Source organism: Jaculus jaculus, chromosome 8, assembly GCF_020740685.1.
Source record: "Jaculus jaculus isolate mJacJac1 chromosome 8, mJacJac1.mat.Y.cur, whole genome shotgun sequence".
Lineage (NCBI taxonomy): Eukaryota > Metazoa > Chordata > Mammalia > Rodentia > Dipodidae > Jaculus > Jaculus jaculus.
The window spans coordinates 117,749,429-117,774,914 of NC_059109.1; the positions used below are offsets into that span (position 1 = coordinate 117,749,429).

The 25,486-nt window shown below is 46.5% G+C and overlaps 1 protein-coding gene across 1 annotated transcript in view; it reads left to right on the top strand.

The window, feature by feature from the left end:
• Ctnnbl1 (catenin beta like 1) overlaps positions 1 to 25,486 on the top strand; it is a 192,736-nt gene that overhangs the window by 85,873 nt on the left and 81,377 nt on the right. Inside the window, exons 6-10 of the mRNA XM_004666678.2 lie at positions 3,289 to 3,382; positions 6,045 to 6,136; positions 16,980 to 17,052; positions 17,289 to 17,347; positions 18,676 to 18,824. Coding sequence (XP_004666735.1) covers positions 3,289 to 3,382; positions 6,045 to 6,136; positions 16,980 to 17,052; positions 17,289 to 17,347; positions 18,676 to 18,824 — 467 coding nt within the window. The remainder of the gene's footprint in view (positions 1 to 3,288; positions 3,383 to 6,044; positions 6,137 to 16,979; positions 17,053 to 17,288; positions 17,348 to 18,675; positions 18,825 to 25,486) is intronic.

The following is a 25,486-nucleotide window of genomic DNA, read 5'->3' on the forward strand; positions in this document are numbered from 1 at the left end:
GTACGGGGGGGGGGGGGGGACAACCTAGAAGGTGGTCATTCTGGTGCAGGAAGCAAGGTCTGGGTCGTGCAGGCCTTTATGAGATGGCCAGCATAGACAGCTATGGACCAGGAACTATTTAGTGTCTGACTGGACATTTAAAATTTTTGTTTATTTTTATTTGTTTATTTGAGAGAGACTGACACAGAGAAAAAGAGGTAGAGAGACAATGGGCACACCAGGGCCTCCAGCCACTGCAAATGAACTCTAGATGCACGTGCCACCTTCTGCTTCTGACTTAAGTGGGTACTGGGGAATTGAGCCTCAAACTGCGGTTCTTAGGCTTCATAGGCAAGCGCTTAACCACTAAGCCATCTCTCCAGCCCTGACTGGACATTTTTAAAAGACCACTGGGCAGTGGGGGAAAGCAGGTGCTATGGCAAGATTGGAGGGTAGACTGTCACCAGTAAGGTTAGCATTCAGTCATGATTGTGATAAACCCTCAAAACTTGTTTGAGATTCTATAGATTTGGAGCTTTCTTTCTATTTTCTTTTCTTAAACATGAAATTCTGAAACTTGTAATAGATGAAGAACTCCAATCCAACTCTTAAAAGCTTGTTGGAAGGGGGTGTCAGATAGAAAAGGACTCCTTCTTCAAACGCTCTCATGTGTCTTGTTATTTTCTCCTCTTATATACATCCTCTTCGCTCAAGTGGAAAAATATGTCTGGTCGTGTGCCCTTGACCTTCATCTGAGTAAGACTAGGAATGTGGTTTGGAGGATCTGCTAACAAGCAGAAACAATCGGAGACTTATCAGAAAGCACCAGGCCTCACACAGCCCTGGTTTCCAAGGCCAGGCTTGCTCTGGCAGATGCTCTAATCCCTGAGCAGGATTTGTTTTTAGTTTTCGACTTCGTCACAGGTCCAGAAAATTGAAGGTAGACCCAAGGGGTTAGAGGAAGTAGGACAGAATACTAATTCTTACTTCTTACCAGGCGATATCCAGAGCTATGCATAATATGAATACTTTTCTCAGGGTTTTCTGAGCTAAATGTATTTTGACTGCTCTTGGCCCTCCTGCAATCAGATAAAATTGCATTTAACCCAGCTAAACATAAAGTTTCACACTCTGCAAGCTTAAAAAGGCTGCCTGTTAGAAGTTAGATTTCCGTAACAAGAAAAAAGATTTTCCTCTAGCCAGACACCCATTATCCATATCCGTTGGGCTGTAGGATTTAAGTGCGTCGCTCACCACCACCATCCCCGCCAGTTTCCAGACGGCAGAGATGGGATGCATAACTAAGAATCAAGGAAGGGGGGACGAATGACGAACGACGCAGATAGAGCAGCAGCGAGCAGTGCAAGCCAGTGGCAGCCACGGAACTGACAGGCAGCGTGATGCCCAGTAGAGCCACGCTGTCTGCTGTTAGGATTCAGGGAGGTCATGAGTCCATCGGGGTGACTTAGGGGCAAAACAACCCGGGGTTTGGTTCATAGTCTTCCCCAGATGTTCTGTTGCCTCGCACATACCCAAATCGTCTAGTTCATTAAGGCACACTTTCCAGTGGGTTCTTTGGTGGTGCTCTTGTTGGCTGTGAGGTTTGTGGGCAGGATCGAGGTCTCCTGGCAGAAGCTTTCTCTTTATTCTCAGCACTATTCGTTCTGGGTCCATTCTCTCTGCAAGGGTATGTCCTCATATTCTTCATATTCAAGAAGAGCTTGAAAAGTGTCATTCACTTGGGAAGTGGATGTCACAATTGGCTCAGTAATTTCACTGTTTCCCTAGTCCAGGTGTTGCCTCTGAGTTCTCACCCAGAAAGAGTGAAGAGGCCTTATTCAGGGTCTGTCTTTCCTCCTGTAGCTGCTGCCCTCAGGCTCTGAAGAATTGGGTCCTTAGAATGCAGCCTTCCACACAGGGCTCAGGAAGAGCCCGGTGAATGCACTCATGTCTCTCTCCTTCCTCCCTTTCTCTTCTCACCAGAGTAATAGTGTAGCATGGGGAAAAATAAAGTTTCAGAGTTGGTCGCTTTTGTCACCAGCTTTGTGTCTCTAGCCAGGCTAATTAGCCTTTCTGAGTCTTGGTTGTCTTACCAGTAGACCTGTGAGGCTTCCAGGAGAGTAAACAGAGCACTGTCTGTGAGCCGGCCAAGACCCACAGGCCGGGCGTGGCGGTGCCCTCCTTTAACTTTAACACTTGGGAGGCAGAGGTAGGAGGATCACTGTGAGTTTGAAGCCAGCCTGAGATGACATGGTAAATTCCAGGTCAGCCTGGACTAGAGAAAGACCCACCTCAAGACACCAACAAGATACACAATGAGTGTCCTTGAAGTAGGCCAGGGTGGGCACGATGAAGTGCTTGCTGTTGAGGAACTTGGCTTTTTCTTCCCCACTGTGGCTGAGAGGTGAATGGAGTGTGGGGCGGGTACTGGCTTCAAGGCAGACTTGCTACTTGAGCTGGTCTTTGGCCCGTATGCTGGGCAGCCACATTATCCTTTGATGGCTGCAGGACTCCTGATCATCCCCACTTCCTGCATGGGGAAGGTGAGACACTGGAGAGAGGGGTATGTCACCAGGCCGAGGAAAACCTAGGGGCTTTATTAGTTACCCAACCTGGCATACCTTTTGGTTACCCGTGGGCAGTCCCCCAGAACACACACTGTGCAGGTGGCAGCTCACGGTGTGAAAAGCATTGCTTCGCCCAAGGTTCAAGAAGAAGGCCTGGCTTTTAGCTCTCGCGGCCACTCTGGGCAGCTGTGTGGCGCTGGTACATTCATCAGCTCCTGCTTACCAGCTGTGTAACATGGCTACTATAGGCTCCCTGCTCGCCTCTAAATGTGTGACTCATATCTATCCAGAAGGAGAGACATTATAGCTTTGTATGCGTTGCATCTGATCCAAATAGAAGGTGTTTTGTTAAGGTCCTGCTCCTCTTAAGGGGAAGCCAGAAGTTCTTGAGAGCTAATAGTTTCATAGAAGCTTGACCTAAGAAGTTAGCATGTGTTGAGCTTAACCCTCGGTTTTGTGGTCAGCGTAAAACATGGCTGGTGAACCTTCCCACTCCATAGCTCTGACACTGTGGTGCGGAAGAGTCTTTTACTCAGATTGCTGTTGACCTGCCTCCCACAGGAGAAGGCACCAGGCTTGGTTTGAGTGCTGCCCTCCCGAGCTGTGTAACCATGTCCTGGCCTAAGTCCCCTTCGGCCCTGGGTTTGCAGATCCTTGGGGGTGTTGTTTGTGGGAATGGGAAAATCTGGAGACCCATTTGTGACGTGTGTCCCTCTCTCGCTTTGCTTCCCTGTTCCTGCAGGTGGATGGGCAGGTGGTCGCACTGCTGGTGCAGAATCTGGAGCGCCTGGATGAGTCTGTGAGGGAGGAGGCGGACGGCGTCCACAACACCCTGGGTGAGGGCCTGGGCGCCTGGCCGGGGTTCACTGCTTCCTTCCCTCATGAGCTAGTCAGTGGCCAGGTGGTTTCTGTCCCTTGGCCCCCACTTTCAGCAATGAAGACCTGTGTGAACATTTCATATAACCTCAGCATTGGTTTGGCTTGTGGTTAATAAGAGCTGAAATCCACTAAGTAGGGAGCCTTCCAAGACAAACCATGCTGGCTCCTAAATGTTTCCAAGCCTTTGCCTCCAAAAGTTAAGACAAAAAAAAAAAAAAATCCATGTATTTCTCCCTCCTGCACAAAGCATGTATTTTAAACTTTTAAATCCTTTTGTGTTGGCTTTTCTTACCACTTTCCTCCAACAGAATTATAGACTTTTGAATAACTGTGTACTTTATAGGAAGGACATTTTCTCTATCATAGAGCCAGTTTCTTTTCTCATGTATAGACTGCTCTCTAAACTCTCTGGTGATGTAGCACCATTAACTTGGCTGCCCCTGTGTCGCAGGCACCTTTAAGTAGATTCCTGTGCAGTATTTCTCCTCTTCCTTCCCCTCTGAGGTCTCCCCAGGCTCTCCCCTGCTCAGTAGACCCAACAGCCTGTTTAAACTGTGCCTGGGGGCAGTCCTCTTTCCTCCTCCAGTCGCTCTTGTGAGGTTGGCTTATCTGTAAGCAGAGCTCAAGAGACGAAAGCAGAAATTTTCTTAAGATTAGATTTCTTCTTGGCTCCTTTGTGATCACCACAGACAGATCCCTCACGTAGTTTAGGCTCTCTGCAGTGCCGATGATCACTAAGAAGGGGGAAGATGGGCGCCCAGGGAGTAAAAGAGGAGAGAACACGGCAGTCTGTGATTGGAGGTTGACTTTAGTCTAGAGCCAGAAGTTGACACTGCCATCTCTTAGCCTACTGTTGGATTTTGCAGAATCAAAAGCTTATCAAAGCCTAGCTGACTGTTCATACAAAGGGCCTGGTGTAATAAATAGGAAAGGCACCGGCCTGACAGTCTGCAGAGGTCTGTCTAGCTTCAGTGTAGGCACTTAACCACGGCTCAGATTCATCCCTGTCCCTTTCCTGAGTGCCCAGTTCTTGTCAGCCCCAGAGCAGATTACCATGGGACACGGCTAATTCAAGGGCAGCCTGGGAAAGTCCAGAACAGAAAGGAAAGATAATGCCAGATGACATAAATGCCTGATCACAGTTAGTGGAAAGCATCGTGGGAGTGCACGGAAGGGTTTCTAAATTGTCCCACGGGCGTAGGCAGCGATCAGAGAGGTGCCTAAGAAGTAGGTCGTCTGTGACTGGCAGAGTGGGGGAAGGCCCCTGGGGCCATTAATGCCACTTGCAAAGTCATGACTAGGCTTCCAGAAAGTGAGCGATGAACTGTGGGGGTAATGGCAGTGGGACTGGAGGAAGACTTTTCCAGAGTTGGAAGAACTTGTGAACCACAGCAAAAAGTGTGGTTTTGTTTCCCGGGGGCAAGAGGAAGTCCCCAAAAGTTTAAGCAGAAGAGTAAGATACAGACATAGGAGATGGAAAGCAAGGAGCTAATTTTCTTTTTCTTTCTCTAATTTATTTTTATTTTTTTTATTTATTAGAGACAGAGAGAGATTGAGAATGGGCGTGTCAGGGCCTCTCGCCAATGGAAACAAACCCCAGATGCATGCGCCACCTTGTGCATCTGGCTTATGTGGGACCTGGAGAATTATACATGGGTCCGTAGGCTTTTCACGCAAGCGCCTTAATCACTAAGCCATCTCTCCGGCCCTGAGCTGATTTTCGTACAGAGCGTGAGGAAGTAGTTGTGGGTATTTCAGCCGATTGCACCTCTGAGAGGTCCTGTGGTACTCCACTCCACATCATGTCTCCTTCCTTCAGTGAGCTGCCACCACTATTTCACTGACCCTTTGTAGGGTGACCTGGGCAAAGGAGTGAGGGGTGTGATTTTTTTCAGGCTTGGTGTGCTCTGGACATTGTGAGATAACACACACCCTAAGACAGGATGTGTGGCAAAGGGGCCCTGAAGAGAAGGCAAGCATTTAACTTACTAAGGACTGTAGGTAATTTTTTTAAATGTCCTTTTTTAGATATCATAGCCATATAATTAAAGCCTTTTCTTCCTTTGCCTCCTAATTTTTAATTTTTCTGTTCGGCCACACTCTGGCTGCTGTAGGAGATAGCAGAACCAATTATTTCCTTCCAAGTACCTGGCAGCCAGCTCTGCCAGCATGGCCTTTTCCCTCTGTGCCCGTCACTTTGTTCAATTAAGTAGATGGAGCTGGCCTCCCTGGCCAGGGGAAGAGCTGAGGGATGAGGAGGAGAGGAGGAGACTGACCCCAGGCTTCTGCCTGTCGTTGTGGGTCTCTGGGACTCTAGTACCCTAGGGACTAAGTGGGCCTTTGTCCCCTTCTGCATGTCCTGCTTGGAGGTGTCTCAGCACAGGAATCCTGGCCCTTAGCCCTTTTGTGAACTCCATCATTGTGACTTTTACTTGTAACATAACTTGAAGGAAAGAACCACGCCATCCCCCTGGTTAATCTAACCGTGACAGCACAGCATCTGGCAGGGAGGAGGCCAGGGAAGTGGGAAGAGGAGCAAGATGCCTGTCATGGGAAGCAAGCTTGCTGCCCACGGAAGCAGAGGTGCCTTCCCCGGTGACTGGTGTCTATCTCCTTCAGCTATTGTGGAAAACATGGCCGAGTTCCGGCCCGAGATGTGCACGGAGGCTGCCCAGCAGGGCCTTCTGCAGTGGCTGTTGAAGAGGTTGAAGGTAAGGGGCTTGTGGCCCTGCCACTCACATCTCTCGTGGCTCCGTGGTGGCTGGAACTCGGGGTTGGTGGGGATTGTCTGCCCCTCGCCATCTGCTCTAGTTTGGGAAGCTTCTGGTACCTCTTGCCCCTTTCCTAAATCTTGATTTTTTTTTTTTTTTAAGGCTCCCTTCCTGTTCCACGTCTTAGAGGCATCTGCTGTTAACTATTGTATCTAGTCTTCTAGAAATTTTCTGTGCATTAAGAGGAGGGAATATTGTATGTATGGGTCACAAACAAAATTATACAGTGTTTTCTTAGGCAAAGTGTTTTTCTGGTTGACTAGTATCCTGTTATACACATGCACCAAAATTATTTTGTGTGTGTGTGTATTTGCAAAGTACGGTCTCACTGTAGCCCAGGCTAGCCTGGAATCCACTCTGTAGCCCACACTGGCCTCCAGCTCCTGGTGATTCTCCTACCTCAGCCTGTGAGTGCTACCAAGTGCTGGGACTGATGGCATTACTGCTATGCCTGGCAATTTTCTTTCATACAGTTTCATGCAACTGTAGGTTGGTCTTGAACTCACTTAGTAGTAAAGGATGACCTTGAACTCCTGCCTCTACCTCCCAAGTGCTGGAATTACAGACATGGGCTCCCATGCCCAATTTAGTGGTATCAAGGGTTGAACTCGGGGGTTCATGCAGGCTAGGTAACCACTCTGCCAACTAAGCTATATCGGAGGCCATCAGAATTAACGTAATTACTCCCATTTCTAAGTTTTTGCTTCGTGTAAAAAACATCCCTGCAATGAATGTCATACATCCATACTGTTTGCTTTTGCGCTTGGCCTGGCCTATGTGTGTGATAAGTTTCTAGAAATGCAATTAATAGGCCAAAGGGTATGCACATTAACATTTTGTTAGTTAATACAAGATAATTGCCTATAAAGACTACCCTACTGATTTGAGAATATTGCTTTGTGTATCTGGCTTTGCATGGGTCCTAGGGAATCAAACTTTAGGCTTTGCCGGCAAGTGCCTTAATCGCTGAGCCATCTCTCCAGTCTGCCATTTATATATCTTTGTGCCATTCATATCCTTGTCCTTGTTCCGGTTTCAGTTAAGATGTTCATTCTCTTTCCTTCTTAGCATGGTCTCCTCCATATGTTTAACAATTTATGCTGTTCCATAGAGCGAATGAGGAGGACAAAGCTGTTAGCTTGACCAGAGGTGTGCAGGAGCCGTTGAGAATTCGTTTTCTTAGGAAGAGGCATGCTTGAAGTCGTCACGGCCTTGCTGTGCTTCAGAGTGTCATAAAGCTCCAGAAAGGCTTTGTGTGTCGTGTCGAGGCAGGTTCACACTCGCTGTCTTGGCAGAGCCAAGGGGAGATGGTGCCCAGCAGAGCACGAGCCTCTTGATTCTTTGCTTCCGACAGTATAGCTGTCCCCGATCCTCTTTAGCGATCACTCGTTCCTGTGAGCTAAGACATATGCATGGCACTCCCACTGGAGGATGCTCAGCTCGCTCAACTGTTTCCAGCAGTGGGGATGGGTACATTGTGGGGCAGAGCCCAGTGCACTGAACCCCCGCAGGCCCGCTCCCTGTCCCTTTTAGCTCTCTGCTCCGCAGGTGGCCCACCCACACATTGTCATCTTTGTGACTTCCTCTTGACCACTCCTCCAGAGGCTGGAGAGTCTTTGGTTTTGGATTTTGCTTGGCATTCGCTAAATTCAGTTTTTTCTTTCCTCAATATTCTACATCTTTTTATTCTCCAGAGCCTTGAGACATTTTAGAAGTGAGGGATGGAGGAAAGAAAAGTAGTCACCAGGTAAGGGGAGGGGACAGATAGCAGAGGTCTGAGTTGCTGGTGGGGTCTCCACAAGTTGTAGCCTCAACCTGAAAATACATGAAGTAATCGAATGTTTTTGTTGCAATAGGGAAGACAGTTCAATGGCTAAAGTGCTTGACTGTCCCAGATTGCATTTCCAGCCACTCATAGAAGCATTGCAACTGTGGGAGACCCTGGGGTGCATGCCTGCTCACACATGTGCAAATAAATAAATAGGGTGAGTTTTTTTAATAAAATCTATGCAGTCAGGACAAATTTTCCTCATTTTTTTGGCTTTAATACATTGCTTTTTTAAAATTTTTTATTAGCATTTTCCATGATTATAAAAAATATCCCATGGAAATTCCCTCCCTACCCCCCCCACACACTTTCCCCCTTTGAAATTCCATTCTCCATCATATTACCTCCCCACCTCAATCATTGTACTTACAAATGTACAATATCAACCTATTAAGTACCCTCCTCCCTTCCTTTCTCTTTCCTTTATGTCTCCTTTTTAACTTACTGGCCTCTGCTAAAATTTTCCTCATTTACTGAGACAATAAGGATCCTTTAAGCCTCCCCTGTTCTCTGAAAGGTGTTGAAATTTGCTACAATCTCTCCCCCCCCCCCCTCAGCCCCCTTCTCTCTCTGCTTTTCTGTTTTACACTTTTTTTTTCTTTCCTTTTTGGAGATTGGTTATATACGAAGGGAAATTGAGACCTTTGGGTATTTAACCTGGATTCCATTTGCTATTTTAGCAAGCGATTATTGAGTTGTGCCTTCGGGGCCCCAAATTTTATAATCCTCAGGACAGAAATAGCTTTCTTACTATTTCTAAAACAGTTTCCTTAAAAAACAAAAAAAACATAGAAAACAAACAAACAGAAACTTGTGCTGCCCAGCTCATTAACAAAAGCAAGCCCTGCTGAAGGGTGAGGCCAGCCGTGCCCATGAGCCACGCTGCACTCTTCTCTTGCCCTCCTGAGACTGGACTTGTTCTAGTCATCACTGCACGGTCACAGTCGGGGACAGACCCAGGTCCTGCCCTCCCTTCGGAGCCATGGGACTGTGGACAGTGTCGCTACCCCTGTTTAACCTGTGACTGTGAGCAGTGGCCGCTGGACTGTGTAACCTGTGACTGTGGACAGTGTCGCTGTCCTTGTCTAACCTGTGACTGTGGACAGTGTCGCTGCCCCTGTCTAACCTGTGACTATGAGCAGTGGCTGCTGTCCTTGTCTAACCTGTGACTGTGAGCAGTGGCTGCTGTCCTTGTCTAACCTGTGACTGTGGATGGTGTCGCTGTCCTTGTCTAACCTGTGACTATGAGCAGTGGCCGCTGTCCTTGTCTAACCTGTGACTGTGAGCAGTGGCTGCTGTCCTTGTCTAACCTGTGACTGTGGATGGTGTCGCTGTCCTTGTCTAACCTGTGACTATGAGCAGTGGCCGCTGTCCTTGTCTAACCTGTGACTGTGAGCAGTGGCTGCTGTCCTTGTCTAACCTGTGACTGTGGACAGTGTCGCTGCCCCTGTCTAACCTGTGACTATGAGCAGTGGCCACTGTCCTTGTCTAACCTGTGACTGTGAGCAGTGGCCGCTGTCCTTGTCTAACCTGTGACTGTGGATGGTGTCGCTGTCCTTGTCTAACCTGTGACTGTGAGCAGTGGCCGCTGTCCTTGTCTAACCTGTGACTGTGGATGGTGTCGCTGTCCTTGTCTAACCTGTGACTGTGAGCAGTGGCCGCTGGCCTGTGTGACCTGTGACTGTGAGCAGTGGCCGCTGGCCTGTGTAACCTGTGACTGTGGACGGTGTCGCTGCCCTTGCCAGCCTACTTTCCCCTTTGGCAGTGAAATGGCCATGCTCGCTGGTGGACGGTGCTTTGGGCTGTGCAGCTCCCACAAGCCAGGGCTCCAGCCAGGGGTTGTGTTGAGGTCATTGGGGAACTTTAAAAGCTGCAGATCCTCTGGACAGACTCCAGTCCTGCTGCCTCCGGCTCCACTCCTGGTGTGTCCTACCAAAAGCTTCATGTGTGATTCCAATGCACAGCCCTTCCTAAGCCATGTGTTCTCTGTCAGCGTGGCCCTCTTCTTAGTCGTCTTCGTGCTGCAGACCCACGTGAAGCTCCAGTTTAGCGGTTCGCATCTCCCCTCTGGCATGTGCAGCCTCTTCCTCAGAGCCCGCCTCGTCTGCTGTGAGCCCCCCTCTCCTGGCCCGCATTTCTCAGTTTTGAAACACTGGCTCTTCTTCCTGACCCTGCTCTACAGAGATCAAAATGTCAGGACCTCTGTCCCCTTGTTCATGCCCTGGCCTCTGCCAGCCACCACTCTTTTCTTTCTGTATTTCCAAATTATGCACTACTTACATGAGCCAGCTCAAGTCCCTGCTGTTCCTTGTGGCCTGTATCACTTTTTAGGCCTTGAAGGGAGCTTACAAATTCTACTGTGGGCCTTCCCAGACCCACACAGGTGGAGTTAGAGCTGGGGTTTAAACTCAAGCCTCCATGTTTACCATGTACTCTCTCCATAGCATGACTTTGCTACCAGCTGTACTCCCTGCCTCCCTCTCTTCCTTCCTCCCTCCTTTTCTTCCCTTCTTTTTTTTTTTTTTTTGCATGTGTCTGGTGTGTACACATGTATGTGCATATATCTTTGCATGTATGGGCACATGTTTGTGCAGGTGCATGTGTGTATACATGAATGTTGAGGCCTTAGGTGGACATTATATGCCTGCCTCAATCACTTTCCACCTGATTTTCTGAAGCAGCATGTCTCATTTGAACCTCAAACTTGCCAATTTGACTTGTTTAGTTATTTAGCTTGCCTTGAGCATCCCGTGTTTCTGCCTCTTAAGCACTGGGGTTACAGGCAGGCTACCACACCTGCCAAGTGTTTATGTGGTTGTGGAAGATTTGAAGTCAGGTCCTCATGCTTGTGTGGCAAGTGCTCTATCCACTGAGCCATCTCCCTAGGCCCATGCCTTCTTTCTTTTCTGAAAAATCAGCCCCTTAACTTTTTTTCTTGCTGAGTGTGCTTGAACAAGTCTGGGGTTCCAGCATTCACCCACATGACCCTCATCCCCACGGGGCACTTTTTTCTTTTATTTTCCTGAGGTAGTGTTTCACTCTAGTCCAGGCTGATCTGGAATTCACTATGTAATCTCAGGGTGGCCTCGAACTCATCCCGAGTGCTGGGATTAAAGGCGTGCGCCACCATACCTGGCTCAGGAACACCTTTTCTTAATCTGTAAAGTGGACACCGTTCCATCACCTGGTAAGCTTTCCTGTTGTGCTGTGTGAGTTAGTTTTCTTATTTGCTTCCCCTTCCAATTCTCAAACTGTGGTCCCCAGCCAGCAGCCTCAGCATCACCTGTTGCCTTGTGGGAAATGAAAATTCTTGGTCCCCCTCCGGCCCCGGTGCACTGAATCTTGGACTCCTCAAAGCCGGGAGGGGAACCCAGCATTCTAAGTCTAGGTTCCTGGATGAAACCCTGCTGTCATCCTGAATTTACTCAGTAATCCTTGAGTATGTCTTGAGTGAGTGACACATGGGTGATAGGCATGTTTGACTTGATTGCTTCATGCTAGGTAGCCTGACAGTATGCAGAGAGGTTCATGTTTTGTTTTTTTTCCAATCTGCCAAATGAAACCTCTAATTTGTCCTAATGAGGATCAAACTCATTGCAGATGATTGCATTAAAAGGATTAGCAGGTAAGCAGATAACTAGTGGGTGAGACACTCTATCACAGGTATTAAAAAAAAATGGGTAATACAAGCTTGCTGGGATGCTGTCTGCTATTGAAACCAAAATCAAAACTTTTCTAGAGGAAATTAAGATCCCACTAGGCTCCCAGTTAATTCAGTGTTTAACAAAAACACTTGCAGCATTCAGAAGAGCTAATGAATTAGGAAGCAGCCATGTAATACTCCATGTACAACTGGTCGATGCAAAAGTCCTTCGCCCCTGATGCCGAGAGGTTGTGACTCTGCCGGGCCCTAGCTGCTGTGATGGTTGTACAGGGCTGTCAGCGTGCCTGAACCTGTCTGTGTGCTCAGGTAGCAGAGGTGAGCTGCAGATGTGACCTCCCATGTCTGGCTGCAGGTGGTAGCATAATTGTTTTGTACTTTCCAGAAAAGCTGCAGCTCCAAGAAGGTGATGTTTAATTTTATTTATATTATCAAGGCTAGAGCATACCAAGTACACACCTAGGCTTAACTGTAATCACTCTGACAGCTAAAAGATTTAGGGTCACCGGGCAGCTTGGCTGGCAGAGCCCTGTGAGCTCCAGGTCCCACCGGTTTACCCCGCAATATGCAGAAGACGGTACCTGCCCTGCCAAGTGAGGCCTCCTCTCTTCCTTGTTCTGATGAAAAGTCTTTGTCATTTGGCAGTTTGGTATTGTATAATCAGACATATAATTTCCTTTGTCTTTGGCTAGACATGGAACATTAGTCTTCTTCCTCCCCCTCCCAGTTGGCCTAGTTTCTCTTCTTCGTCTTCCCCTCCCTCCCCGGAGTACTGCCGTCATCATCGCTGGGTTTCCTTCCCTATGTGATCATGACTTTTCACGTAGTAACTGCCTGCCACATGCAAAGTCATCTTCTAATCCACATTTCTGATCCTCGCCAACAGCGCTGCCGAGAGCACACAGCTGTGCCGGTTTCAGGTGGAGGGAGACTGCCAGAGAGGGCAAGGGTCTCACCCAAGTTCATGGACGAAGGTGAGAGGGCCAGTCATCAGGCCTGGGTTTCTCTAAAGCAGCCTTCGATTGCCGGGCTGCTTCTAGCTGGCACCACACTCCAGTTCTGAGGCACTGTGGGCCTTGGAGCTAGGAGCCGCTGGGCCTGATCAGTTTGCTTCCCTAATTACTTCTTTTCCTTCATGCCAGTTTTTCAGTCAGAGGGGGCTTATGCTTTAAGAAAAAAGGGATGCAATTCCAATTTAGGTTCTTGATTTTTTTTTTTTTTTTTAGTTTGTGAAAAATTGAAAATTACTTATTGATTTTCTGAGGAAGGAGGAGTCCTTGGTCAAGGGGGACTGGCCTGGTAGTTAAGCTTGTTTAGTGCAGTCCGACCATTCAGTGCAGCTGCCTCATGAGTGAGGAGTGAGGACGGGCATGGGTTAGCGACAGAGGAATCTGGCCAAGAACCCGGCACCAGCGAACTGTTAGGGCTGAAAGTCAAATTGGACAGTTCTGAGTCCAGTTGTCAGAAAAACGTGTAGTATTTACTATACATTAGGTACCTTCACATTATCCTGTTTAATCCTCACAGCAACTCTCCAAAGAAGTGTTACATTTATTTCCATTTCACAGATGGAGAAACAGACCCAGAAATGTTACTTGCGTCATAAATTCCTTTTACTGGTTCATGGTCCTTAGTGTCTCAGTAGTTTGTTTTTACTGTGCCCATCTATTAAGTAGTTAGGTACAAATTATTTGTACATATAGCTTAACAATTTAGTAGCTGTTTGAAAAGAAAGAACAAATATACATCGGAAGGAAGCATTTTATTTCATTCTTCTTAAAAAAATCTTTTTCAGTGTGTAATGCATGTGTGTCTTTGTGGGGGAGTGTAGACTTGCGTGTCGCACAGCACATGTGTGAAGGTCAGAGGTCAGCCTTGGGCACCAGTCCACACTTTCCACTTTCAGTCTTCCCTCCTGTTGCGCCCCATTGCATACATCAGGCTAGCTGATCCATGCGCTTCTGGGAGTTCTCCTGTTGCTGCCTCCCATCTCTGTAGGTATGCTGGTATTACACATGTGAGCAGACTGTGCCTGGCTTTTAGGGGGCTCTGGGAATCCAAACTCAGGTTATCAGGTTTACACAGCAGTACTTTTACCACTGAGCCATCTCCCCAGCCCTTACTTGACTCTTAATGCCTCAGTTTCTTCCTAATGCAGGCCATACCTTTTAAGTCTTACACAACTTTCTGAACCTTGGCATCAGAGTGAACACTGCCCCCCTCATTCCTTATCGCCAGCTGTGCCCACACAGGCCCTGTGTCTCAGCAGCTGCTGTAATCTAGCTCCATGAAGATAAGATGCCATTAGAAGAAAGGTATCTGGAGCTCAGTGGTTAGTGCAGAACTCAGTAACTGTCCAGGACCCCCTCTTTGAGAAGGTACACCCAGCCTGTGGTGAGCTCAGCATGGCACCTCAGCTCACTGCTTGGGAACTGCAGCCCGTGGCCCTTTAGTGGTGGCATGCCAGTGTTTAGTGGTGGCATGCCAGGTCCATGTCCTTTGTTTGTTTGTCAAACTTGACTGTACTGCTTTATAAAATTAATCTGAATTCAGGGGGACACTGTCAATTGCAGAATGGTGGACAAGGTGCAGGGCTCCTTCACCTCTGTTTGCTGCGGTGCCAACTTCTGTATCTTGCATATAGCAGTGGCCCCATAAGTATTTATTGAAAGGAAGAGAAAATTTCCCCCTTAAACGTGGTAGGCAGGAGCTGAGAAAACTCCAGTGAAGGACGAGGGCCATGGAGGCACAGAAAGTCACTGCTGTAGTGAATTGATAGCTTCATTCAGTTAAACGTGTCTTGTTTCAAAGAACCCTGGGTGTTGAAAAGCTGTACATAAATTGATACGGCTAAAATCACTTAAAATATAGTGAGACTGGTGACTTTGATAATTTGAGTAAGTCATTTTTCAATTAGTAAATTTTTCATTATTTTCTTAAAATTTTATTTTACTTATTTGACAAAGAAAGAGAGAATGCCAGTTTCTTTCTAATGCAGGCCATACCAGAGCCTTCAGCTGTATAAATGAACTCCAAATGCATGTACCATCTTGTGTATCTGGCTTATGTTGGTGCTGGGGAATCGAACTGGAGTCCTTTGGCTTCACAGGCAAATGCCTGAACTGCTAAGTCATCTCTCCAGCCCTGAATTTTTTTGGTTTTGTGAGGTAGGGTTTCTCTCTAGCCCAGGCTAACCTGGAATTCATTATGTAGTCTCAGGGTGGCCTCAAACTCACAGTGATCCTCCTACCTCTGCCTCCTGAGTGCTGTGATTAAAGGTGTACATCACCATGCCTGGCTCTCCAGCCCTGAATTTTTTATTCTAATAGAGATGCTCACTCTTGGTTTTCCACTTAGCATCTCTCTTAAATTAATCTCTCTCGCATGCGTATGCGTGCATGCATGTGTTATGTGTGAGTGTGTGTGTGTAGATGTTCATGTGCCACAGCACACATGGTGGAGGTCAGAGTACAACCTTGGGTGTCTGTCACTGCCTTCTACCTTGTTTGAGACAGGCTTCTCTGTGTGCAAACCAGTGTTGTTGCCATCCTCCCCCCCCCCCCCATCTCCCCTTTCTGGGAATTGTTCTCTCTCTTCCTCTGATCTTGTTGCAGGCACGGCACATCACTGTGTGTCTGGCTTTCTGTGGGTTCTGGGGATCCGAACTCATATCCTCATACTGCATAGCAGTTGACTAACCACTGAGCAGTCTCCCCAGCCCAGCCACCTTCCTTAAGGTGAAACATACTATGGACTGTATTTAAGCCCCGGCTGCTCTACAGCTTTCTTGAAAGACGGCCCCAAGCTTGCCCAAGGAGCACACAGTGCAGTCCGCACGTGTAAGCCCTGAGACAGTCAGACCTGGTGGCCTCAACCCTGCGGGGTGCGTAATGGCCTTCTATGCCCAGGAAACCGACATGGCGCTGATGGTTGCCTGATTAGGCACTGCTTTTCCTGCTTAAGTACAAAATCAATGTCCAGACAGATCTGTGAATGGGGCCAGGGTGATGGAAGTGTTTGCTCCAGGATGAACATTTCCCCTGTCCTTTGCAGGCTCACAAATTCTTTGTCATTTCAAACAAAGCAAAGGCTGTGCTGATTAAAGTTGTCATGTATGTGCTGCCTGCATCTTAAGGGTGCAGGGTACCGTGAATAAAAACCATCAGTGAGGCTTGAACCTTTACCCAAGGGGCACTATTGATGGTGAGATATTTAAGTCTCACTGCGGACAGCCATGAAAGATAGTTTCTGCAATCAGTGTCCTCTTGGAATCGCCAAGCCGCAAAGCACACAGCAGGAAAAGAGTTGTGGGTAGTAATTTAGGTGTTAAAATATTAACACATTTTTGCATGTTTAATGTGGTTTCTTTTTTAAATAGTAGGCAGATTTTGGCATACAAGCAGATAGTTTTATGATTTCAAATTAAATTTTAAGCATTAAAAAAAAAGTCTGAAAGGAGCTACTTTGTTATAAATATTTTTAGCTAAACCAAACAAGAAATTGCTTTCCTCTCAGCTTCCCTGATGGTAGTTCAGCTAATTTACAGCCTAATTTTATGGTTGTAACTTGTGAATAAAGTTTCATCTTGGGTTTTAATCTTAAAAGTTCAGCTGAGCATGGTAATGCACACCTTTAATCCCAGCACTCGGGAAGCAGAGATAGGAGGATCGCCATGAGTTCAAGGCCACTGTGAGACTACAGAGTGAATTCCAGGTCAGCCTGTGCTAGAGTAAGACCCTACCTCAAAAAAAAAAAAAAAAAAAAAAAGTTTAAAACTTTTCACTATTTGCCTTAGGCACACATAGTATCTGGATTTAAAATGTAGACTCTGAGGGCTTGAGAGATGGTTTAGTGGTTAAGGCTCTTGCCTACAAATCCAAAGAACTCAGGTTCGATTCCCCAGGACCCATGTAAGCCAGGTGCACAAGGTGGCATGTGTCGAGTTCATTTGCAGTGGCTAAGGGTCCTGCCATGCCCATTCTCTGTTTCTGTCTGCTTCTTTCTCTCTGTCTCTCTCGATCAAATAAATGAAATAAATAAAATGCGGACTCTGGGAGGGCTTCATAGAGGAGGTGACTTTCATACCCTGGTCATTAGGAGTGGCAGAGCCCTCCCATCTTTCTGCCACTTTTGATGTAGCACTTGGGTCTGGCCTCTTGAGAACAGAGGCATTGATCCCCCCGCATCTGAATCTGCCTGTCGTTTAACTTCCTCGTCTATCTCCTGTGTGAAACATTAGTTCTGGGAAAAGGAGCAAGACCCCTTAATGACTTTCTCATTCCTGTTTCCCATAGGCGAAGATGCCCTTCGATGCCAACAAGCTGTACTGCAGTGAAGTGCTGGCCATCCTGCTGCAGGACAACGACGGTGAGGCCCTCCTCGTTGACACTGTGCTAGGGCGGCGCCGCCGGCTGAGCTGGGATCCTGACGGCGAGCGCGGCGCCTCCGGCATCCCCCGGCTGCCGCCCTCGTGCTCTGTGCCGCCTTTGTCCTCTGTCAAGCAGTATCGATTCTGTTTGCTGATGTATCAGTGTTAGACGGCTGTAAAATCTGACAGCTGGCTTCATTTTTTTTCTTCCTCTATTTTTTTTCCCCCTTTTTAGAAAACAGGGAATTGCTCGGGGAGCTGGATGGAATCGACGTGCTGCTTCAGCAGTTATCTGTGAGTAATTCTTTTGCGTCCTGCCTGCCTGCCCTGCGTGAGGATCCATGACCTGCTTCAAGCGGGAGGTGGAGCTGGGGAGTGGGCGGGGGAGGAAGCCACATGCCCACGGGTGCAGACTGGAGGCGGGTGGCTCGCCTCCTTTTGTCAGGCATGGGTTCCGGAGCATGGACCGTGTGAGCCTGGAGAAGCCTTTCCCCATCTCATATGAAATTGGTGGTCCAAAGGCCACATGCTTCCTGTATGTCCTTAGGCCAGGAATTGTAATCTCGTTCATTGCCCCACTCCCAGGATTATTTGGCTCCTTCTTTTTCAGTCTGCCCAGCTAGGACTCGGGTCTCAGGGACCTTAAGGAAGGATGTGGCCCAGGAGGCTGCGATGAAAAACTGCCCTTGGCTCAGTGAAAGAGATGGAAATCCCGTTGCAATGCTGTTCTGCTGGCATCCTGAAATACTGTTAAGATTTCCTTCTAACAAATCTCATCTGTGTTATTCCAAAACAGGACTGAAAATAGATGATTTGGATAAAGACTCAAGAGTGTTGAGTGTCTGAGATGTCAGTTTGCATACAGCTTCCGTGCGGGTGCCAGCAGCCAGAGTGGCTTGGCCTCCACCCCAAAAATAGAGCTTTGTCACGTGAAGCAGCCTCCCATGCGGGGAAGGTGCACAGGCATCTTCCTGCAGGATCCGTGCCTGCCTCGTGGTAGACCGTGCGTGTGGATGCCTGCCCTGCTAGGAGGCTCTGCTCCTCACCTGCGTGGACAGAACTGCCCAAGCCCCGATTCTGAGGGAGGCTGTTGAGGCAAGATTGGCCCCTGAGTTGTGACGCCCTCAGAAGAAAACCGCTGATGGGCTTGGGGTGTGCAAGAGCCAGGATTTAGGGGTAGCTGCCATAGTTATTCCTGACCTGAGTAGTGGCTTCAAGGGCATTCAGTCTATTCATTTAGCTGTATATGTCATTTATGGAAGTTTTCTCTCTCTGTTACATTCATACTGGAAAGGGTTTCAGTTTGTGGAGTGGTATCGTATTGTTTTGTTTTTGTTTTTGTTTTTAAACATGCCTCCTTGGAACTGTCAGTCACTCATGGACCTGGTGGTCAACTGAGTGTTTTGTGTTTTTGCATGAGCTGGTATAGATTGATTTATCCCTAGAGGGTCAGAAAGCTCCGTTTCACGATCACAGATGCTGGTGAGAGTTTTGTGGTCAATGTCCTTCTGTTTCCTCAGTTGTGGAGCTATCATGCAGGCAGACTTTGAACATTGTTGGGTGGCACCTACTGCAAAGATACTGTCTCATGGCTCTGTGCTCCCGCTGTCCTTGTCTGACAGGTGTTCAAGCGGCACAATCCCAGCACTGCCGAGGAGCAGGAGATGATGGAGAACCTCTTTGACGCCCTGTGCTCCTGCCTCATGCTCAGCTCCAACCGCGAGCGCTTCCTGAAGGGGGAGGGCCTCCAGCTGATGAACCTCATGCTCAGGTGTGTTTCTGCCTTTCCTGTCCCACTCCTCACTGCTGGTCGCTGTGGTCTTTCGGTCACTTGAGTTGCCCGCATAGACAGAGCAGGGTGCACTTGCCACTGTGTTCTGGTATGTATGGGTGGTCCTCTCTGAAGTTGAGTTGATGGGTAAAGGTGCATTTTGGTGTGCTCTCGTCCTGTTGTGTCACTTGGTGACATGACCACTGCGTTGCAGGGCCAGGTCTTTTAGTTCTTTTCTTAGTGAGTTGGCTTTTGGGAAAAGCTAATCACTACCAAAGTAGTTAATTTCTTTCCTCTGTATTCCAATACACCTCTCCATGCCCTACTTGTCTATGTTTCTGCCATTGACAGAAAAGTTTCCATATTTTTCATTCCTGTTCAGTAATGAGTTGTACTTAAGATAGGAATTACGAAAACATGAAAGAGGGTTCTAGAACTTTGGTTTGCAATAGTCTCACAGACACTCCCAGTTGGAAACAGGCTTATTTTGTTTTGTGGGTTTTTAAAAAACCTGTATTTGTTTATGAGAGAAAGAGGGAAAGTGGGTGCACCAGGACCTCTAGCCTCTGCAAATGAATTCCAGATGCCTGCACCATTTGGCTTATGTGGGTACTAGCGAATCAAACCTGGGTCCTTAGCTTTTGCAGACAAACGCCTTAACCACTAAGGCATCTCTCCAGCCCCTGTTTTATTTGTGTTTACTTGTGTATGTATGTAGTATGGTGTGGGATGTGGGGCTGGTGTATGCATGTGTGTGTGCAGTGTGGTGCCCAGTGTACTTACCTGCAGCCGGGTGCCCTCGCCTGCTGTGACAGGGTGGGACTATCCGGAGGGAAACTGTTGAATGTCTCTCTTCAGTGCTCTTCATTGTTGTTATTTGAGCCGGAATTTCTTATTGATGCCAAAGCTTGCCATTTTTTCGTGATATCTGATGATTCTTGGGTTTCTGCTCCCCTATGGGGCTGGGGCTACAGTGTGGCCACACCCATGTGCTTTATGTGGGCCTTGGGGATCAAACTCTAGTGCTTTCTCAAGCCTCCTCAGGCCCTCCTGTTTGCCTAGGAAGTGGTGCTGTTTTTTAATTTTTAAAATATTAATTATTTATTTATATTTGAGAGAGACACAGAGGCAGATAGACAGAAAATGGCCATGCCAGGGCGTCTAGCCGCTGCAAAAGAACTCCAGATTCATGCGCTACCTTATGCATGCGACTTTATGCGACCCAGTCCCCTGGGTACTGGGACTCCAACCCAGGTTCTTATGCTTTGCAGGCAAATTCCTTAACCACTGAGCCATCTCTCCACCCAGGAAGTGCTTCTAACTGCTGAATCATCTCTCCAGCACAAGATAGCTTATTTTGATAACTTTTTGAGAAATGTGGCCAGGAATGAGAATAGACAGTATGAGGCAGTAACCAGAGTGGAGTGTCAGGACAAGGGGCAGTTTTTTAAATTGGAAGACACTAGAACATTGTTTGCAACACTAGTTGGAATACTTTGGTCTTAATGAAGTTATTCTTTGTGAAATTGAGCCAGAATCTGGCATATTGGAACTTCTGTTGAACTAAGATATGTCTTTGAAATTTTTTTTTGTGTGTCTCTGTGTGAATGTATGCATGCATGTGTGTGTGCGTGCATGCATGTAGGTGCAAGTGTGTGTGTGTGTAAGCCAGATGTTAATGTCAAGTGCCTTTTTCAGTTGTTCTTCTCTGATTTAAACTCAGACAGGCTCACTCACTTGCAGAGCTCACTGATTCTGCTAATCTATGCTTGCCTGGCAAGCAATTTATCCACTACATGGAACATATCCTTAGACTATAGACATGCAAATTTTCTGTTAGAAACTTGATAAGGTACTTATATGTCAGGCTGACCAAGAAATAAACACGACATGATTTCTCCTTTCAGGATCTTTAAAAAAAAACAGCTTTGTCACCCAAACGCAGCCTGTCTTTAGGTATATATTGTGTATTTTCTTTTAGTATTTTTTTCTAGTATTTTTGGGTTATTTTTTTTAACATTTTAGGCCTGCTACCTCTATAATTTTCTGTCTTTTTAATATTTTGTTTATGTTTATTTATTTATTTGAAAGTGACAGAGACAGAGAGAGAATGGGCATGCCAGGGCCTCCAGCCACTACAAACAAACTCTAGATGCGTATGCCCCCTTGTGCATCTGGCTAACATGGGTCCTTGGGGAATCGAGCCTCGCTCTGGGGTCCTCAGGTTTCACAGGCAAGCGCTTAACCACTAAGCTATCTCTCCAGCCCTATAATTTTCTATACTGTTTCTTTTTGAATTTAGCAAGCTGTGGGTCATCCTGTGATACAAGCTCTTTCTTTTGTTTTGTTTTGCTTTTTGAGATAGGGTCTTGTTTTAGCTTAGGCTGACCTGGAATTGACTATGTAGTCTTACCTACTTCCAGCCTCTAGAATTAAAGCCCTTCCCCCCCCCCCCCGAGGTAGGGTCTCACTTTAGCCCAGGCTGACCTGTCACTCACTCTGTAGTCCCAGGCTGGCCTTAAATTCACAGTGATCCTCCTACCTCTGCCTCCTGAGTTCTAGTATTAAAGGCATGCACCACCAGGCCGAGCCTTGTGACTCAGTCTTCATGGAAGCCCAGTGACAATCTGAGGACCTTGGGGGACGGTGGTGGTCTGTTGTTGACGTTATTTGCAATATTTTGCTATCATAATGGACTATATAATCTAACCCTAACCTTTTTTGTGTTTAAATGATTTCAGGTTTGAAGATCTGCACTTGTAAAATTTTTTCTTTACAAGGCTTATGGGGAGTTAGGGGACTGCTTTTGTAGGGTACAGACCAGACCTTGAGTTGATTGTTCTAAGAATCTTTCTTTGTGGGCTGGAGAGATGGCTTACTGGTTAAGGCCTTTGCCTGCAAAGCCAAAGGATCCTGGTTCTATTTTTCAGGACCCACGAAAACCAGATGCACAAGGGGTCACATGCATCTGGAGTTCATTTGCAATGGCTGGAGGCCCTGGTGCACCCATTCTCTCTCTCTCTCTCCCTCCCTCCCTCCCTTTTTCTTTCTCACAAATAAATAAATAAATACAATATAAAAATCTGTCTTTGAAAAATTGCTTTTAAAAACAAATTCTTTTTTAAATTGCAAGGAGGGCTATGGGAAATTACCCAGAAGGCTTCACTGTTGAGTTAGCTTTTCCTCTCGTGAGTCACTTGTTGGTTATCTCCTTTGCCTATCTGATGCCTGTCCTTTTGTTGAAATGGCCCATCTTCTCTCTAGCAAACAGCCTACGAAGGCAAAGCATTTGGTTTTTCGGGTCTTCTAATCTTAAAACTACACTCTTCAGGGCCTTTTCCCTAAACTCCTAAAAGGTCTGGAGTGCCCCTGTCTTTGGATGGTTGCATGCAAATGTGAAGTGAGGAATTCCTGTAGCATATGGCGTGGTGATGCGTAACAGTGGGGAGCTGAATAAATAACCAGAAGTATGGATTATTGGAGCAGTGATGCTGAGATTCTGGGAGGCTAATTAAAGAAGAGCTTCACAGACTCAGAGCCCGGGCACCTCTCCCAGATCCTGCTCTTCAGTTTTGAATGCTGAAGTTGCTGTTAGTCTCCTGCCTTCCTTTACAGTAATTAGCTCTGGTAGCAGATTCAGCATTTCCTTTTGTCCTCTTTCCATGCTCTGTGTTCTGGGTTGTTTTTCTTCTTCAGACTCTCAAATGGAAAGTTTAATTGGGAAGAAATTTTCCCCCTACTATATTTAAGTTGCTGTCTAGAGAGCCCATTCAAGACTAGGGGGCTACAAGGTCTGAAAATGTACGTGGTTGCATTGCCTTAAATCAGATGTTTTGCTTTTTTGTTGTTGTTTTGTTTTGTTATTCGAGGTAGGGCCTCGCTGTAGCACAGGCTGACCTGGAATTCACTATGGAGTCTCTGGGTGGCTTCGAACTTACAGCGATCCTCCTACCTCTGCCTCCCAGTACTGGGATTAAAGGCGTGTGCCCCCATGCCCGTTTGAGTTTTACTTTGATTCCGTCACTTGTCAGACAGTTAGGTGATGTCCACTTGCCAAGGTGGCAGGAGATGGGATGAGGGGAAGCTCAGGCTTTGGAGTTGAAGTCGCCTTCGCTTGAGGACAGGTTTTTCACATAGTACCTCCAGATATTTGCTGACCTACACTTTTAACCTTGTTGCCACTCAGCCTTTACATCTTAAAAAAAAAAAAAAAAAGACGGGGCCCAGGTCAGCCTGGGCTAGAGCAAGACCCTACCTTGAAAAAACAAAAGGGGAGGAGGGAATAATGTTAAATATGTGAAGATTTTGAGAATTAGACTATATTAAGTTGGACAGTTTTGTAGCTATTAAATCATTAATAAGACAACCTTTAAGACACATCATTAATCCCAGCTCTTGGGAGGCAGAAGTAGGAGGATCGCCATGAGTCTGAGGCCACCCTGAGACTACCTAGTGAATTCCAGGTCAGCCTGAGCTAGACTGAAACCCTACCTTGAAAAAACAAAATTATAGCCAGGCGTGATGGTGCATACCTTTAATCCCAGCACTCAGGAGGCAGAGGTAGGGGGTTTGCCATGAGTTCGAGGCCACCCTGAGACTACATAGTGAATTCCAGGTCAGCCTGGGCTAGAGTGAGACCCATCCTCAAAGAACAAAAAAGAAAAAAGAAAAATTTTGAAAAAACAAAATTATAATATACTATGTTAGCTTTCTGTAATAAATGCTAGGCCTACACAGAGGAGAAAAGACAGGATCCGTGCTTTTAATCAAGTCAAAGACTAGAAAGCAAGGTAGACACCAGTAACTGTGATGTGACTTAATGTTGTACGTGATAAGGAAAAGTCACAAGCATGTAGTTATCTTAACACACATGCATAGGTTCTCACAGAGAGAGAGAGAGGCAGATAGAAAGAGAGAATGGGCACACCAGGACCTCTAGCCACTGCAGACAAACTCCAGATGCATGTGTCTCCTTATGCATCTGGTTTACATGGGCCCTAGAGAATCAAACTGGGGTCCTTGCACTTTGCAGGCAAATGCCTTAACCACTAAGCCATTTCCCCAGACCAACCCAGTTTTATTTTATTTGACTTCTTATTAACTTTAAAATTTTTATTCTTTCTTAATTTGCATGTGTGTATGGGTGTGCCAAGACCTCTGGAACTTGTGAACAAACACCAGTTGCTTGCACCACTTTCTGCATCTGGCTTATGGATCTTTTGTAAGCAAGCATCTTTAATCACTGAACTATCTCCCCAGCATTCCCCTTCTCCCCATTAACTTTTAAGTGTTGTGTATTCTAGATACAGATTGTCAAATATATCTGTTGGAAATATTTTCCTCCTGGTCTTTGGCTTACCTATTTACTCCCTAGCTGAGCTATTATTTTTTAAATAAATTATTTATTTATTTACAGACAGGATCTCATGTAGCCCAGACTGTCCTTGAACTCTTCTTAATCATTCTGCCTCTGCCTCCCAAGTGCTGCTGTTTCTATTTTTTTTTTCTTAGATAACCAGCTCTTGGCCTATTATCTATCTATCTGTCTATTACCTACCTACTTATCTATCATCTGTCAAAGTATAGTTGGCAAGTAAAATTTGCATTTACAGTCTATAGTGTCTGTAATTTGGTTAATATCTTATATCTTTGTATACTTTGGCCTTTCAGGTGTTTTTTAAAATATTTTATTTATTATTTATGAGAGAGATAGAGGAAGAGTCAGAGAGAAAGAGAGAATGGGCACGCCAGGGTCTCCAGCCACTGCTAATGAACTCCAGATGCATACACCCCCCCTTGTGCATCCGGCTTACGTGGGTCCTGGGGAATCAAACTGGCATCCTTAGGCTTCATAGACAAATGTGTTAACTGCTAAGCCATTTCCCCAGCTCCCTTTCAGGGGTTTTTAAAAGTGCTTTCTGGGGGCTGGAGAGATTGCTCAGTAGTTAAGGCACTTCCCTGCAAAGCCTAAGAACCCAAGGTCAATTCCCTAGTACCCATTAAAGTCAGATGCACAAGGTGGAGCATGCGTCTGGAGTTCATTTACAGTGGCTGGAGGACCTAGTGTACCCATTCTCTCTCTCTGCCTTTTTCTCCCTCTCAAATAAATAAATGAAAACAAAAAAGTCCTTTCAATTTCTTGTTTCTCTGTTCTTTTCATATATTGCATTGCCCATTCCCCATATTTCTGAGTTTAATACTTTTAAAAAATAAAAGTATTTTGGGCTGGAGAGATGATAGCTCAGCAGTTAAGGCACTTGCCTGCATATCCTGAGGACCCATGTATGCCAGATGCACAAGGTGGCTCATGTGTCTGGAGTTCATTTGCAGTGGCTGGAAGCCCTCGTGTGCCCATTCTCATATTCTCTCTCTCTCTTTCTCTCAAATAAATTAATAAAATATTTTTTTAACTTTTAAAATGAAATAACAGTTTTTAAGGTTAAAGTTCTCCTCTTCGTGTGTGTACATGCAGCATGTGGGGTGGGCAGCACATACGTGCAGAGGACAGAGGATAGACTGAGCTGTTGTTCCTTAGGCTCTGTCTGCCTTCTGGAGACAGGCTTTCTCAGTGACCTTAAATTGCCAAGTAGGCTAGATTGTCTGCCAGTGAGTCCCAGGGATCCACCTGTCTCTGCCTCCTCAGCATTGAGATCACAAGCATG